At 33.8% G+C, this 16,361-nt stretch overlaps 1 protein-coding gene and 1 non-coding gene across 4 annotated transcripts in view; one reads left to right on the top strand and one right to left on the bottom strand.

Moving 5' to 3' along the window:
• Nucleotides 1–524: 524 nt before the first annotated feature.
• Trnam-cau (transfer RNA methionine (anticodon CAU)) lies at nt 525–596 on the bottom strand. The gene has a single exon. It is a non-coding gene; the product is annotated as a tRNA-Met (tRNA).
• A 225-nt stretch (nt 597–821) lies between these two features.
• Nucleotides 822–16,361, top strand: part of LOC128227650 (ubiquitin carboxyl-terminal hydrolase 38-like) — a 47,620-nt gene continuing 32,080 nt past the window's right edge. The window contains exon 1 of one of the 3 annotated variants that reach the window (XM_052938387.1): nt 822–902. Coding sequence is in view for 1 of the 3 variants with exons in the window: in XM_052938386.1 (XP_052794346.1) it covers nt 5,607–5,642 (36 nt within the window). In the remaining 2 variants the exon portion in view is untranslated. Of the gene's footprint in view, nt 903–4,014; nt 4,089–4,802; nt 5,643–16,361 lie in introns of those variants that run through there. The other 2 variants (XM_052938388.1, XM_052938386.1) reach the window with 2 other exon arrangements.

The following is a 16,361-nucleotide window of genomic DNA, read 5'->3' as shown; positions in this document are numbered from 1 at the left end:
ATTTCTCTTAATTTTCCCCTTTTCCTTGACCTGTGACCACCCGTTGCGGTACTAGTCAAGTGTGACTGCGTCGACGTATGATGTAGATGTAGAAAACATTAAAAATGGATTGTTTCTATTTTTATTAAAAAAAGAAAAGAAAAATGGACTCTACAGTGAAATCCGGTAAGTTTGAGTAACGTTAAAATACCTTGTTTTTTTCTTGTAAATCAAAGGCATTAATATCTTCAGATGACTGAGATGTGTTGTTTGTCTCTTTATATGTACCCAAAATGATATTAATCAACATTTTGAAACAAACTGTGAGACAGGCGCCTGTGCAATGATTAAAGTTATGGATGCCAAAAAAGAACCAATGTTGACGGATTCACTGACTTTATTTAATCCATGACGCAGTTTAAAACATGTGGATTAAAAAAAAAGATTACAAAAAAAAACTTATATCATGTTCGGTGCAAATATAACTGGAATAACTTTTCCCAAACAAAAGACCAATCGCAAATAAATAGGAAAGAAAAAAAGGTTAGCAGAGCGTGGTTTCGATCCACGGACCTCTGGGTTATGGGCCCAGCACGCTTCCACTGCGCCACTCTGCTCTCTGATTAGCGGTGATAAAATGTTAAACTTTAATCTTATACATGTAAAAGTTTCGTACCCTTAAGGCACGAACTATTTTGCCTCTTTAGGGAAATGGTTTAAATGCATGATCTTATAAACTCAATGAAAAATGAAAAAAGTATTCGTCTTTAAATATTTTTTTAAATATTGACATTTGCGTTCGTTTGAAGGTGGTATTCCATTTGCTGGTACGTTCGGTCTGTGAACGAATGGTTGTGTATAGTCATTACAGAAAATAAAGTTGTTTTTTTTATTTCTGAACTCGACCGCCCTGCAAAGGATAGGTAAATTGTAACGTAAATTTAATTACAGATATTTGTTTGTCATTGTTCTTTTATTTGACATCATTTCAATTCAAAAGCTCGTCGAAATAAAATGACAAACAATTTCAGACAATGGTGATTTTGGTGGGTGGGGTAAGAACTAACGGAAGAGTACGGATTCAGTGGTTTTATATAAAAACGAGACACGTGAGAGAAAACAATTTCAAAAATGAGCAGCTAATTGACCCTATCTTAGTTTCAGTCAAAATTATTTTGCTTAGATAGTGACTCTAAATCTGTAAGCAGGATGAAGAAGCCCTTATTCTTACATTTATAATGCACCAGTTAATTGTAACCAGCTCCGGGGAATAGCTGGGACTTTGACTTTTGGTCCAGCCAACCCCGGGTGAAAAATCCCTGTCCTGCCTGCGGAAACGAACTGATGGTAAAATCCTCGCTAATGCCCCCGCACCCAAGGGACCCTAGGTAAGGCCCATAAGCACCATTCCCGGCTATATTTTGCGCGAAGACAAAACCACCGCAGTCACCCGGCACTGCGGGGCCAACTGAAAGGTAAAAACGTGGCCCATTTCCGTGGGTATCCCCGGTATACCTGCAGACCTGGGGGGTCATGGTTACAATTGACTGGTGCATTATCAGTTGAATGCTTGACAAAGAAATTTAACAAGCCCTTTCATATAAAACCTAGAATCTGGGAAAGCCATGAAAGCATTTAAGAAGTGCAGGGTATGCAGGTTTATGCAATTTTCAACCATGTTGCACAGGAAGTTTGGCGGAATACCCACTTACAAATTTCGATACAAATTAAACAGTCAAGCATCATTTTTTTTTTAAAAAGAAGAAAGAGTTCCACCACCTGTGCCTTCAAATTGAGATGTTTTCCTTACTCAGTGACAATATAAAATCATGCCAAACTAGCTGATATAATAGCGAATATACCTTAGCCACAATAATGTGTGTTATTAGGGAACTTTTGTAACATATGGACATTCATGATAATATTAAATTTCCTTTAAAAAACCAAAATCATTAAAGACTTTGAGGCTGATGTTTATATGGACTAATATAATGATATAATCAACACATCAAGATTAGAAATGCATTGCTTTTTTATTCATTCAAGGAATCTATGACTTATGAATTGGGAAAATATTAAGATTTTGTTAGGAAAATGGACACTTTTTAAGGGGAAACAGCCTTTAAAATTACATTGAACCAAGAAAAATTACTGAACTGCATCCATATATATATATGTCAAACATTATTTAATAATCATACAAAAAGGAGAAAAAAATATTAAATTAGCAATATATTTAACCAAGATTCAACTTGGAATGAAGTTTTGAAATGCTAATAATTTATGCAAAAATGCATTTCGATACCATATTTTTTTTCCTTATTTATTAATTAGGAGTCTTAAACAGATCCCAAAATCTAGTGTAGGCTAAAACTTAAGAATTGTTGGACTCCCTTAAGGAAGATTATCATTTAGAACTGCAATTGTAAAGGAATATTGAAATGTGTTTACTTTGTATTATTAAGACACATCACCATCAAATAGATAATTATATTGACATCTTGTATTTTGGGCTGGAGGCTATTTACTTCAAATAATATTATGTAAGGCTATTGAAATAGTCAGAAAATAGTCAGAATAGTGTTTATCTTATTAATGTCTACCTGGGACCAATAACAATAGTAATCTATTGTAACCTCTTATGCAAGGGACATAACCACAAGTTGTTAGTCATTGTACATATTTTGTACATTATTCCCCTTCATGTTTTAATTCTTTGAGATCATCTGGACCTTTAAGTTATTTGTAAATAGTTTCAGGGTTAAAGCTTAAAAGTTATGGAAGGGTGTAGTAACCTGACCTTTTATGCTAGCACTCCTTTTCCCTCATTAAGACTAGCATGGCGCTAGGAAACCCTTGAATCTGCATTCATAGAATTAAATGCTTAAGATAATCAAATGTTTTTTTAGTTTTAAATAAAACTTTAAGTATAGTTTAGTGTGATTGTAAATACATACTAAATTTACATATGATATGGTAGTTGAAACCTAATATTACTTCAATTGAACACAATTCCTGACATCTTCTGTCTACATGTAATTCACAAATGATCAAGTTTTCCTCAGCCCTATACATATTTCTCACATAGCAACCTGTTCCTCTTCTGAATGACCCTGCCCTTTTTAAATTCTGGCTAATTTTGTTTGGTGTTCTCCTACCCATATCTTTAGGTAGATGATCATGTGTTAGTGACTTTTTTCTGTCATGAAGCATATGTTATAAAGCAGATATGGGTAGATCCCAGATTTGATGTTTGAGGGTGCCAATATCCCCAGGAAACCCCCAAATTGGCTCTAAACATGGCAAGCAGGTTTTGGGGTTCCTCCGCTACGGAGTTTGCCTAATTTTAGTCTAAAACTGATGCATACTTTATCCACCATACAGACATTGTCACATGCATTATGTTTACTTAGACAATTTTAGCAGGGGGTGTGGGGGATGGGGAAGAATGTGTACTCAACTGGAAATGTATGATATTAAAGTACCAATAAATCTTAAAAAAAAATGAGCTGACCCACTTAAACAGGCATTGCAATTCAGATAAAGATTTCGCACTAGACTTTGATTCCTGAATTGTTATCTTTAAAGGTCAACTTGTTTTTGCCCATGGCATTTTATATCTACAGTCAACATTGTTTTTGGATGGTATATGCCATAAATTCCTATAATATATCATTGGTATATCATGTTTAAACAGATGTTCATGACTTGAAATTACATCACAAGTATTTATAGAAGTCAGTATCGAATTGTTAAAAAAAAATGAAAAAAAAATATGAATAACAAACTAAGTTTGATATAATAAACAAAATAATTGTTTGTGATAGAAAAAATAGTACAAGGGAAGGTCGGGGATTTTTTTATAGAAATATTCAAGCCTCTTGTAAAAGAGGAAGTGTAATATATTATACATAATAGTGACAGCACGCACAACTCCAGTTATTGAAATCATTGTCATGAGCACTTGAACATGAGTGTGTTAATTTCAATCACAAAGGGTGCGGGTGACAAAACTGTTCTGTAACATGTTGTTAAGGACAACGTTCAATAAATAGCATGGGGTTTAAGTGAATTATAGCATTGTACATTGTGGGCACGTTTCGCGAAAGGTAACACCAACTCTATTTGATACCATTTTAATATTGGAGTTAGATGAAAACTAAGAAAACTTTTTTGTTCTAAATTCAAGCGCTGGTATTAGGCAAAGTTGATATGATCAAAGTTCTTAATAATTTGGTGAGGGATATGGCAGTCTGTCACAGTAGGTTTTGGCTAGCTGCATTGGCTTGTTCCTAAATAGTTTTTTCATGCATATACAAAAGCATAATTGAAGATGATTATAGTTTAGATATTTAAATCCATTTTAGTCTTGTATAATTCTATGGAATGCATGGACTCAGCCATTCAGTGCTGTTTTAAATACTGGTAGTATTATTCCCCAAATTATAAAGTAAGCCAGTTATTTGACACCCATTAAAAATTGGAAAAAACAAGGTCAGAATTAGCCTGGCATGAAATAGGTTTAACATAGGTAAAATGTTTTGTAATGTTGACAGTTTTTGTATTGTACTCCACAACTTAACGCAAACAATAAACACCTAAATCAGATATTTAGTACATTGAAAGTATGTCAAAGTTTTATACCAGTATACTGACACAATAGTATCAGTTACTACTTCATTATTAAAGCTTTGTTAATAATGATATATATTACAATAACTTTAAGGAAAGAATTGTGTGCTGGCTATGACTAAAAGGCAAGAATGCAGAACTAAGTGACGAATTTCAAGAACTTGAAAGTAAACATAATGTTTTCATACCAATTTCGGAAGATTTAAGATAGTTCAAATGGAGTTTGAATGTCAGTGGACTTGAAAAGGTGTTCCCTTTAATTTAATTGACTATTGGGGCATGGAATATCATGCATGAATGGTGTGGGAACTGTCCATAAATGGTGGAAAAAGTCTGTGTTGACAAGTGTTGAAGTTATCATAGTTTCGTATCTACCTACCAGTATACTCTATGATGGCCAGACCAAGGAGTTTAAATCGTGGAGTTTAAATTGTATGCGTTTAAAATGTGCTTAAGTTTTATTCATATATCGGACAGTATTCATTATTAAATATTTGTGTCGAAAACGTCAGTGAACTGAGTAAATATAAGTTTTCACAGAATTAAGTAGTTTGGGTTTAAGTTTTATCATGATTGATATATGATTGCATAGATCATTGATGTGGACTGTAAATTGCTTTTCATGTGAATGTTAAAGCCAATGATTTGCAGTTGTTGATTAACAGTGATAATAGTATTTCAACATGCTGACGACTGTCATGAAAGTTCATAGAAATGACTTTTTTTTTACCTTCCCACCTATTTCGAAACACGTCAATGACTTCTGGGACCAATAATACATTCCCAGATGACTTGTAAACAAAACGAAAAACTGCACGTTGGGATTTAGATTATCTTCAAGGAATATCATTTGGATGTTAGACAGTTTATGTGAACTGCAATAGTATATTATTTTATCATGGACTGGACCTTGATTTTTCAGAAAAAAGTGTTTTTCTTCAATTAAAAATAACAAACTGAAACATTGAACCGTTGAAAAGTTTATTGCTGGAAGTATGAGTTGGCTAAGATCAAAGTCGTACTCGTTGAAGGTATGTACCAGCGACCTTTTTTAAATTCTCAAACCTAGGGTCATATTTAATAACAAGCTTAAATTGATCTTAAATTTAAGTATAGAATCTGAGTGTTTTGATTGGACTGTAGATTAAATTTGCCAATTTTAAGGCTGAATGGTATCACTGTGGTACACATGTATGTCTAAGGATTAATATAAGAACTATACTGAATATGGCCCCTGGTTTGTGTTTTAAAGTCAAGAATTGACAATTTTTGGGCTTTTATCAATTTTTGAGTACTCTTCTTTGATTGGTAATTTAGGGCATAATGTTTTCTTTTTCTGAATGAAAGAAAACTTACATCTAGCAAGCAGATGCATTGAGTATTGAGATTCAATAGGGAATTTAAATTCTTCAATTGTGATTGTAATATAAGTAGTGTATTGGTTTAACCTAGAAGCCAGTTCCTTATACAAGAGTAAATATGGTCCTGCCTAAGCTCCCCTGTTAACGGATATTGGAATCGGTATCTTTCAATGTAAAATATAAAAGTAAATATTCGGTCCATGATTATTGAAGTTCTTATCTTCAGTAGGCAAATATGCTTTTTATCATTGAATCAATTGAATACGAGCGTTTGTTTCCCTTTCTTCTGGTATGAAGTTGCCAAGTTTTGGTATTTTTTTGATGATAAACATATATATCCATTCAATATTGTTTTGCTCTATGAGATATCTGATTTAATATGCGAAAGAGTTTTATAAATCTGATCTTAGACTAATAGTTTTAGATTATCTCTAGCATATTCAAAGGGGGCCCACACAGAGTGCGCCAAAGAGGGCACACACAGTGTGCACCCCCACAAAATTTGTCCAAGTTTTAAATTCAAGACAATTATAATCGGATAAAGGAATAAAATACACTAAAAATGCACCTTTTTGGACTTTAACTGTTGAAGATCCTTAGGGGGAGTACCCCCAAACCCCTGCCAACATTTTAAATGATAAATATATATTGGTTACGTATTAAGGAGGGTCAGGCATGTCAAAAGGTTGCACCCATAAGTTACACCCACTCTAACGTCAATTCCTGGATTTGCCATTGATTACTATACTTGTTTATCAACTTCATGCACTGTCTGCATGTGTTAACATATTAACTAGATTAAATAAAACTAGGTTGAATAATCATGCAACACTTATTCAGCCATTAATGAATGATAGATCGCATATAAGCACGCAATGAGGTAACCAGCCTTTAAATCATTAAGAATTGTACTTTTAAACCTTAACTGACATGACATAATAATCATTCCCTGCTGATAACCTGTTATAATCAGTAAGTCATCAAGAACATATTTTGAAATCTGAATGACTAAGAAGGACTAAAATGTTCGCTTCACTCACTCCGCCCTTCCTACTGTATTTATTTTACAACGATTGTGAAGAAAGTTAATTACATTAATTTATGGTAAGTCAGTCTCGTTGGCACAATGTTGCGCGAGAGTGTGGTCTTGTGTTGTGGAGGAAATTGGAAGAAAAACACTCTTATCCTGCTTGGTGACCTGATCGACCAATCTCACACACGTCCAGGCCGGGAGTCAAACCTAGGTCGTCTTTGAGAGAAGCAACCATGCTAACCACTAAGCTTACTGGCCACCCTTTATCATTAAGAATCATTCCTATGAAATAATTAAATTTCACAAAATATATTGTTACTAATAACAAGGGCATTGAACCATGTCATTTAGGCACACCAAGATAGTAGCAACTTGACATTATAACTGCTCAATTCGTTGTCATGGTATAATCAATGACTATATATTAAGGTTTTGAGTAGGTGTGTAAGCGGCCTAGTAGCTCAGTCAGTAGAGCACTCACCTTGCTAGCGAGGGGTCCCTGGTTTGAGCCCCGGTCTGACCTCACGTTTGACTCACCCTGTGACGAAATGCGTCCAATGAGGGGCTGTGAATGAATCATGTACTCGATATCCTATCCATGGTTTCCTTGAGAATAGGTTCACCTTGTTCTCTATCCTGGAATTTCGGGGTCGAATTCCAACTTGGTAGGGGAAAATGTCACAGTATTGTTTAGTGATGTTCCGATGATCGATTATAATCGAAAATCGATTGGTTGGGCCTGAAATCGGCGTCAATCGATTGTATTTGGTTACAATCGATCATCGAAAAAAAAATGAAAAAAATATAAGTACATTTTCAGACGTTATCTTTAACAAAATGGCAGATGAAAGCCACAATGAGCAAGTAAAAATGAATTATTTTTTTATATAACACTTAATTACTTCAATCATAGACATAACGTATATATATATATGCATATAATGATTAAGAGTTTAATAATGTGCATGAATAAAACTTCACTTAAGGTTTTATCTAGTATTTAAAAAAAACGATTGTACTATCGATAATCGGTTACTTGAGTGGAACCGATTATCGATTGTTAAATTGGAACCGATTCCCAACACTAGTATTGTTACCTATACAGTTGTTGAATTGGTGTGTAAGCGGCCCTGTAGCTCTGAGTCTGTAGAGCACTCTCTCTCTCTCTCTGTTAGCAAGGGGTCCATGATACGAGCCCAGCCGGTCTGGATGAACATTTTTCTCAGCCTGTGACACATGCTGCACATGACAAGAGATCGATGTTAACATCATTTATTTTGACTGCATGTCTCAAAAATTTCTGTGGATTCTTGAAAAATCATACAAAAACAATTATTAATAAAAAACAAAAACATTCAAACATTTTTCAATCTTTACAAGATCCAGTTTAAAGACACCAAACCTTAATTTTAAAGAAAATGTTTTTGATTTACATGTAATGGAAAATTACAATCATCATTTCTTGATATAAGAATCTTTGCATCAGACTTTAGTTTTATGCTTCTAGCAATTCATGTTAATTATTCTGGTCAGGTGTAAAACTCTTTTTAATACCTTTGTCTTGTTTTGCGGTTGTTGTTTTTTGAAATCTGTACTTTGTGCAAACAGGGATGTAACATGTTATCTCGTAAAAAAAATTCACCTTACGAAAACAACTTCAGAAAACAAATGTGACAAGCTGTTTCCTTTTATTTGCCTGTCTGTTAAAAAATAAACCTTTGGGCAATTTTGGGCACTGTTTACCCAAGATTGGATTTGTGACTAAGTAAATTTAATTTGGGTACTAGTACAGTATTAAGTAATTCGTGCTGATATTAGAACCGTAAGAGGAATTGTATACCTTCTGTCATTCAGACAATGTGTTATTCTGTTCTCTGCATGGGGCGTTGATTTTACTCTGTGAGGTCACTGTCAGGGATGATCAGAGCGGAAGTCATCATAAATCAAGAGCTTTCAATTTCAGATTATTGTACAGGTGTAAAGTTTCCTTTTGACGGGATGTCTGGATTAAAGATAAAAAAGATATCCTAAAATGCTCATAAGCTATTTTGGAAACAATTTCAACCAGGCATGGTGCCACATTTCAATGAAGATTATAAGTATAAAGGCTTAAGATCATAAATTTCTAGGCATTACCCCATCTTTCGTGTAAACTCAGGGTTTCAATAAAACGAGGACAATAAATTTATAGCATAGATTCTGCACATAACTCCACAGGTGACGTGTGTCCCCAAGCAGTCTTAAATGCAGTGTAAGGTTTACAACTAAGATATCTTATCTGAACAGGCTCCCCCCCGGGACAGATATCTTTTTGCTACTCAGAGCTTGTTTCTGTAGCTTTTTGCATAAATATTAAGATCTTTCGAGGCGTAACTCTGTTTTTGATGTAACCATTGTTTGAATGAAAATATCGTACGAACATTTATTGCATAGATTCTAACCGTTTTACTTTACAGTTGAACTTAGGTCAAAAGCATCCTCGCCATTGAAAACATTCACTTGCGCCATATTTATTGAACTTGTGATATAGTGCACAGGCACAAAATGGCACCGTGGGTAGCGGACGTAACTCCGCCCCTCACCGAATACTGTCTTCCATACAGTAATTTTGCACTCGCTCTAGAGCAGTGTAAGGTTTAAAGATATCTTATTGAAACATGCCCCTAGAATCTAAACCCCTTAACCCTCAGCTTTTGGTCTGCATTTTCTGGATTAAGATTTTTAGTCTGTTATCATTCCTCAGAGGTGTAAAATCTTAACCTCAGTCTCAGATTAGTGTGTTGAAGGCCAATGTACTTGATGTTTGGATGTTTGTATGATACTTATATCAAACTCAAAAAGATTACAATCATATAGGATGCCACTTTCGGCATGGTACTCTGGTTAGTCTGGTAACTGACAAATGTATTCAGCATTATACCCATGATTTTGCTCCTTATTCTCACGTGGGAATAAGAACTATCACTCATCCCCTGTAACATTGTCAAATACCCAGATATACTACTATGCTATGCTTTGTTGTGTACTGTTGGCGATTTGACTTGGAAAATATAGTAATCATGAATAATTAATGAGGCAGTTTCATTGGTTCCGTAAGGTAACCAGGTGCTTTCCTGTTGCTAAAGCAGGAATTTAAAAGAGGGTCTGCCTTGACAGTTCATTAACATTTGTCAGCAGTCAAGACGACTTGATCATGGAGGGTACTGACACATACCCCTACAGGGCTATTAAAGTCAATATTTCATTGTAAAATGGGAATTCATTGGAAAAAGAGTTGTCTCCCCTGCCTCATGCCTTTTTTTTCAATGATAATGTTCAATAACTAGCTAGCAATTATATATATATATATATATATATATATATATATATATATATATATATATATATATATATATCTGCATACAACTTTAATAGTACACTCATAAGCTCTGCCTACTTGTTACAATTCTGATATAGGAGTTAAATAATACAATGTGAAGAAGAAAACACTATCAAGGTTGAATATCTTTAAATAGACAAACCATTTGAGTTGTCTGATTTTGGTTCATATACAATGTAAGCAGTTAAGCCTGAGGGTGTTTACTTTAAAAGGGTGTGAAAATAACCTGGTGACCTACATGCTCTGAAAACGGACAAGACACCCCAGGAATGCATTAATTTAAAACTAGATTATATCTCCGAATTATGGCAGTGTGACAGGTTAATGTTTATCTGGTTAATTGAAAAGTGCACTTGCATCTTAATTAGACCCATTTCAGATAAATTTTGTTAGCATTTTTGCTATTAAAGGTCTGAAAGGTAATAGTCCTACCACCAGAACAAATGTGTGGTATAATATTAGAGTGTAATATTTTGCTTTTAAACTCTCTTTTTACAGAGTAAAATTGTTGTAAAATGTAATAAAATGATATATTATACCTTTTAAATTAAAGGTATGGTAATATAGGTATGGTAAATAACCGTCGAAAATGGCAAATAAAAGTGAATATTTATATGACAGGGAGGGTATTTTGTTCACCTATATGCAAAAATCAGTGGGTGTGATTTTTGATCAGGATGATGATGATGATGATGATGATGATGATGATGACGATGGGGATAATGATGAAGATGATGATGATGATTCGACTGCAGTGTATTATTGGTGAATTTTGGGAATATTTATTTGTCAATATCAAATATGAGCACTCTTATTGTACGATTGCTAGTTTACAAATAATTTTTTCCGCATGATAAAGTAATACTGCTTATTTTAAAACTCAGAGCTTAATTGGTTAGTTTAGGGACAGCATATTTCATTAAGCAAGTTCAATTTTCAATTTGATTTTTGACGCTGATTAAATTTTAAATATGCAATTAAAATTCCTGATCATATGATATTTTGTCATTTTTGTTGTACGGTGCAGTTGCTAATGCACCAGTCAATTGTAACCGCCCCCCCCCCCACCACCCCCAGGTCCGGGGGTATACCAGGGATAGCGGTGGAAATGGGCCATGTTATTACCATTCAGGTGGCCTCGCAGCGCCGGGTGAATACGGTGGTTTTGTCTATGCGCAATAAAATAGCGGGGAATGGTCCTTGCCTAGGGTCTCTGGGGTGCAGGTGCATTTGGCGGGGATTTTACCAGCAGTTTGTCCCAGCAGGGCAGGGATTTTACCCGGGCTTGGCTGGGCCGAAAGTCAAAGTCACGGCTATTCCCCGGACCTGGGGGAGCCGTGGTTACAATTGACTGGTGCATAAGATAGCTCCAATTACCAAATGGTCAATGCATATTTCGAAATCCACTGTTTGGAAATCCTATGTTTGTCATATTAAATGATAACCTGAATGTTTAAACAATCCACCCATGATAATGAAAGGTAATTATTTATGACATGAATACCTCTTGTAAATTAGTGTAATTTCAGATGAACATCAACATGTGAATTGAGTGAATGCAGCGAAGTTGAACATTATATGAATTAATAAATGAAAAACTGTAATTTTTAATTATAGTATAATTAGAGACTATTCACTAAGGAATGTAAATAATGTCATTTAAATTCACCCCATGTTTTTTAATGGGCAATCATTACAAGGTATAAATGTTGCAAATGATATTTTTTTAATGCCGTTGCCATTAGTTATTATAATAATGGACATTTTTAAGTCTTAATGCACGCATAATCACAGCTGGATAATACTGAATAAGACTAATACACTCTTGTTTTTGCAATTTTTCTGATTTCCTTTAAAGGGACAAGACACCAGATGATCCAAAAATTGACAAACACAGTATTTCCTCAAAACAAGCCTATATATTGTCATTGGGAGCTAATACGAGGCTGATTATACATAATTTTGTATGATAATAATAATAAAGGCAACAACCATGCTGCTGTCTCATCTGTGTTTCCTTGTTAAAAAATACCACATAATGGTTTTCCAGTTTGAATCATATCTGTTTATGATCGAGTACATATAATTTAAACAAATATACCAACCCTATTTATAAACTTTAACTGGGATTCAGACAATTGTCTTTTTTTGTGCAATTATTTTTTTTCCGTTTAATTTGGATTGTATATATATAAAAAAAAAATATGATAGCCCAAATAATGATAATTACGGTATGGATACAATATATAAAATGATATACTACATGTATTTTGATACAAGTAGGATGGTCTGTTTTTCCAGGAAAAAAAGTAATTTAAGGATGTTGTCTTTCATGACATTCTTTATTATTTCTTCATTCTAAGCTATTAATTTATATAATCGCAGCTGCGTGATTTTGGTAGCAACGTCCTCATTTAAATAGCTCTTAAAAAAATCTGCAATGAAAATGATTATCAGGATAATTGCTGCAATGTTCCTTAAAAAGGTAAGACAAAAAAAAATAAAATGAAAAATAAGAGATCTAATTGGTTCTGTAACTCAGTTGTTAAACGGTATAGAATTAAGTACAGAAGTATTTTGACCTTCTTTCATAAGTCCTTGTTCTGTTTCAATGCCCTTCAATTTACTAAAGAAACATTCAAAACCATTCAAGTTATAAAACCAAACTTGGTACACATGTTGCCAGGGAAAATATGCGCATGTATAGGAGGAGGTGCATAACCCAGGCTTCGATTGTTTGACTGGAAAAACAAGAACATGCAGACACCTAGCGTTGGTATTTGCTAAAAGGCCCTTTCGTTTGATCATAAATTTATTATAGTTGCATGTGTATTAATTAATACGCATTTGATGTTGGATGTCTTCTTCCTTGGATTATTCTATTCTGTTTGCCTGCAACCAATTCACATGGTGCTTGTTGTCTTTCGACCATGGCATTAGTGGACCAAGAACGGGATTTGATTTAATTATTTATAGCACATGCTTGTATACCATCTTAAATCATTGACCAGGCGTGGCTTGACCTTTATTTGCATCATTTGAACTAAGCTTTTAAAAAGAGAAATAGAGGCAATTAAGGAACAATTTATGGAGACTTTCCATGGGATTGCATTTTGGCCAAAAATTTAGGGTCAAGGTCATTGTAAATAAAAATAGAAAAACGGTTGGTAACTGAATAACTTTAGTTAGGGTTAACATATTGTGACCAAACTTGGTACGTAGGAAGTGTTTATGTAGGACTTCCATGGTGTTGCATTTAGGAAGGTCAAGGTCAGTGTTAATAAATTTGAAAAAAGTATGTAGGTCATTTAATCTATGACAATATTAACTTACATTTTAGCCTAGAAATGTTAGAAATATTTTTGATGTCTGCTACAAAATTTGAATTTGCCTTCTTGGGATTGGCAGGCACTTGATTGGCTGATAACTATAATAACAATGATGCTGTTGTATTAGTCATAAATATAACACCAGTCAGTGAAACACATCCCTTGATCCCCGATGATCAACTCCTAATTTTCATAATTGTTTGCGAACTGGTGCAATTTTCGGCCTTTTTGCTTCAAACTATCCAATCAGATCGAACCAATTATTTTGTGCAAGTTCTATTTTGGTAATTGGTTTACGTGACCAAGTCAATTATTATATTGGGCAATGACATCATACTTTTTAAGTTTCACGATCAAGTATATCAGGGGTGCATGGGTTGAATGTGGTGCAAGGCGAACATTCCATGATAAGCGTTAGTATTATTTACAGGACTAGTTGAGTTGGTATGTGAAGTGCATTCAATGCAGAATACATACTTTTTGCTTTAATATAATGATAAACAAACCAGATAACTGACAGTTATCTTAAATTGTACTCTGGCGGGGGTATGATGAAATATTTGGGTCATTTTCTTGTATTCAATGGAACACGTTTGTTTTAGCTAAAGCATTTCGTTAAAATCCAAAATAGATAACGATATTGACTTTGCAAATCTTTTGATTGTTAACCTTTAGAAGATGTTTGTTTTTGCTTATTTTGATATCTTCACTGTCAAAATTGTTCACATGCGAAGGTATGAAAATCAATAAACAGACTGCCGATCAAGTCAAATATTAGAGAATATTCAATACTGTCTGTTCAATTTTGATTGATAAACTAAGGTACCTTGACATTAACATTCTCTTGTTGCTGTTGTAAACATTACGATTAACTAAACCACTTTTTGCAACTTGAGCTATCACTGGATGTGACAACTACCCCCACTCCACTACCTGCTTAAATTGTAAAGAAGTATCACTGCAGGAATGTTGTATGCTCCTTGAATGCCCAATGTTGGTGAAATGGCATTGATAAAGTTAATATAATGTTCCTAAGGTCTACTGTATAAAAATAAGGACATACTATACATATAACTTTAAAGCTGCACTCTCACAAATTGAACGTTTGACAACTTATTTATTTTTTGTCTTGGAACAAGCCAATGTTTTTCGAAAATCCATTGAATCCAGTTGAATAAGACTGCTGACAAAAAATTAGATCGCAGATTTTTATATTCAAGTTAAAAAATTGATGTAACTTATGCATTTTTCTTAAACCGTTAGTACATTAATTTAATAATCTATGATCTGGTATTTTGTCAGCAATCTTATATCATTGGTTTGTAGATATTTACGCAAAAATTTGCTCATTCCAAGACAAAAAATAAAAAAAGTTGTAAAAATGGTGAATCTGTGAGAGTGCAGCTTTAACATCTGTGAAATAAGGCATGCAGTTTGATCATCATAATCATTGCTGTCATCGTCATTGTCGTCATTTTATAAAGAATAAAGCACAGTCAAAATGTGTATGAAATTTGAAATCAATACCTCAGAAAACAGTAATGGTGAAAATCTCAACACATTCATCAGGGGTTGAGATTTTTTTTGGATACTTCTGGAAACTTAAACAAATTTCTTCAACTAGGTTCATATTCAGGTGATAATTCTTGTTGTCATTGTAAGATTGGATTGTTATCTGCATGCAGGCTGCAGGTTTACATTGAATCTGTTTGATAAGCTTTTTTTTGGCATGTGTTTTCTTACCCATCAATCCTGCCAAAATCCGAGTTTTTTTAACTTGAGCCAATTAATTAATTTAGGCCTTTTGAGATTTCTGACATTTTTAAACTGCATTTAAAAATAAGTTCAAAATAGATGTTTTATGCTAGATCATTTAAGTAGGAATGACCCCTTTGATAATTCTGAAGAAAAAATAGAAGTTTAAGGTTAAAGGGGCTAATACACCGTATGATGAAATAGCAAAAATAAAGTAAATGGTTGAAAACTGACATAATCTTGGTAACGATGTGTACTGAATGCATTGAAACTTACTAACTGAAGTACCACATAGTTTACAATTAATTTATGTTTCGCATTTTTTTTGTATTTTTCCATTAAAAAAGGTATGTATACCTAGTAGAATTCATTCTTATACGATTGGCCAGTCAATGTTATAACATGTTATGTTACCAAGTTAGGTATATCGCTTAAATATTCCAAGTGATAATAGAAATCCTTCGTATCACAATGGATACAACACTGGACAGTAATTTTGGCGACATGCACTGGTTCGAACCCATTCTCCAACTCAATTTTTTTTCCCTTTTTTTATTTTTTTTACAGTTATGATATCAAAGAGTAAAACATTTGATTAAATAATTGTCCTGCGAGATTCCTTACAGAAAAAACGTTTTTTTGGTGCAAATCTGGTGTATAGTCCCTTTAAGTGTCACTAAACTTTGTACAGGTCATAATGACACCAAAGCAGGAGTACTAGTAGTGAGTCTGTACTTGCAAGGACATGAACTTTCTGTCTTTAGATTTTATGTTGTAACAAATCATAAATAAAAGCAGACAGATACTTAAGTCACCATTTAGCAACCCCTGGTTTTACGGCATTTGTTTTTGCATATTAGATTTGAAAGATTATACTGTCTAATGTGACGTCA

The sequence above is a fragment of the Mya arenaria genome, chromosome 3 (assembly GCF_026914265.1).
Source record: "Mya arenaria isolate MELC-2E11 chromosome 3, ASM2691426v1".
Classification (NCBI taxonomy): Eukaryota; Metazoa; Mollusca; class Bivalvia; order Myida; family Myidae; genus Mya; species Mya arenaria.
Note: the sequence above shows the minus strand (reverse complement) of the source record. Positions and strands in the feature narration are given on the sequence as shown.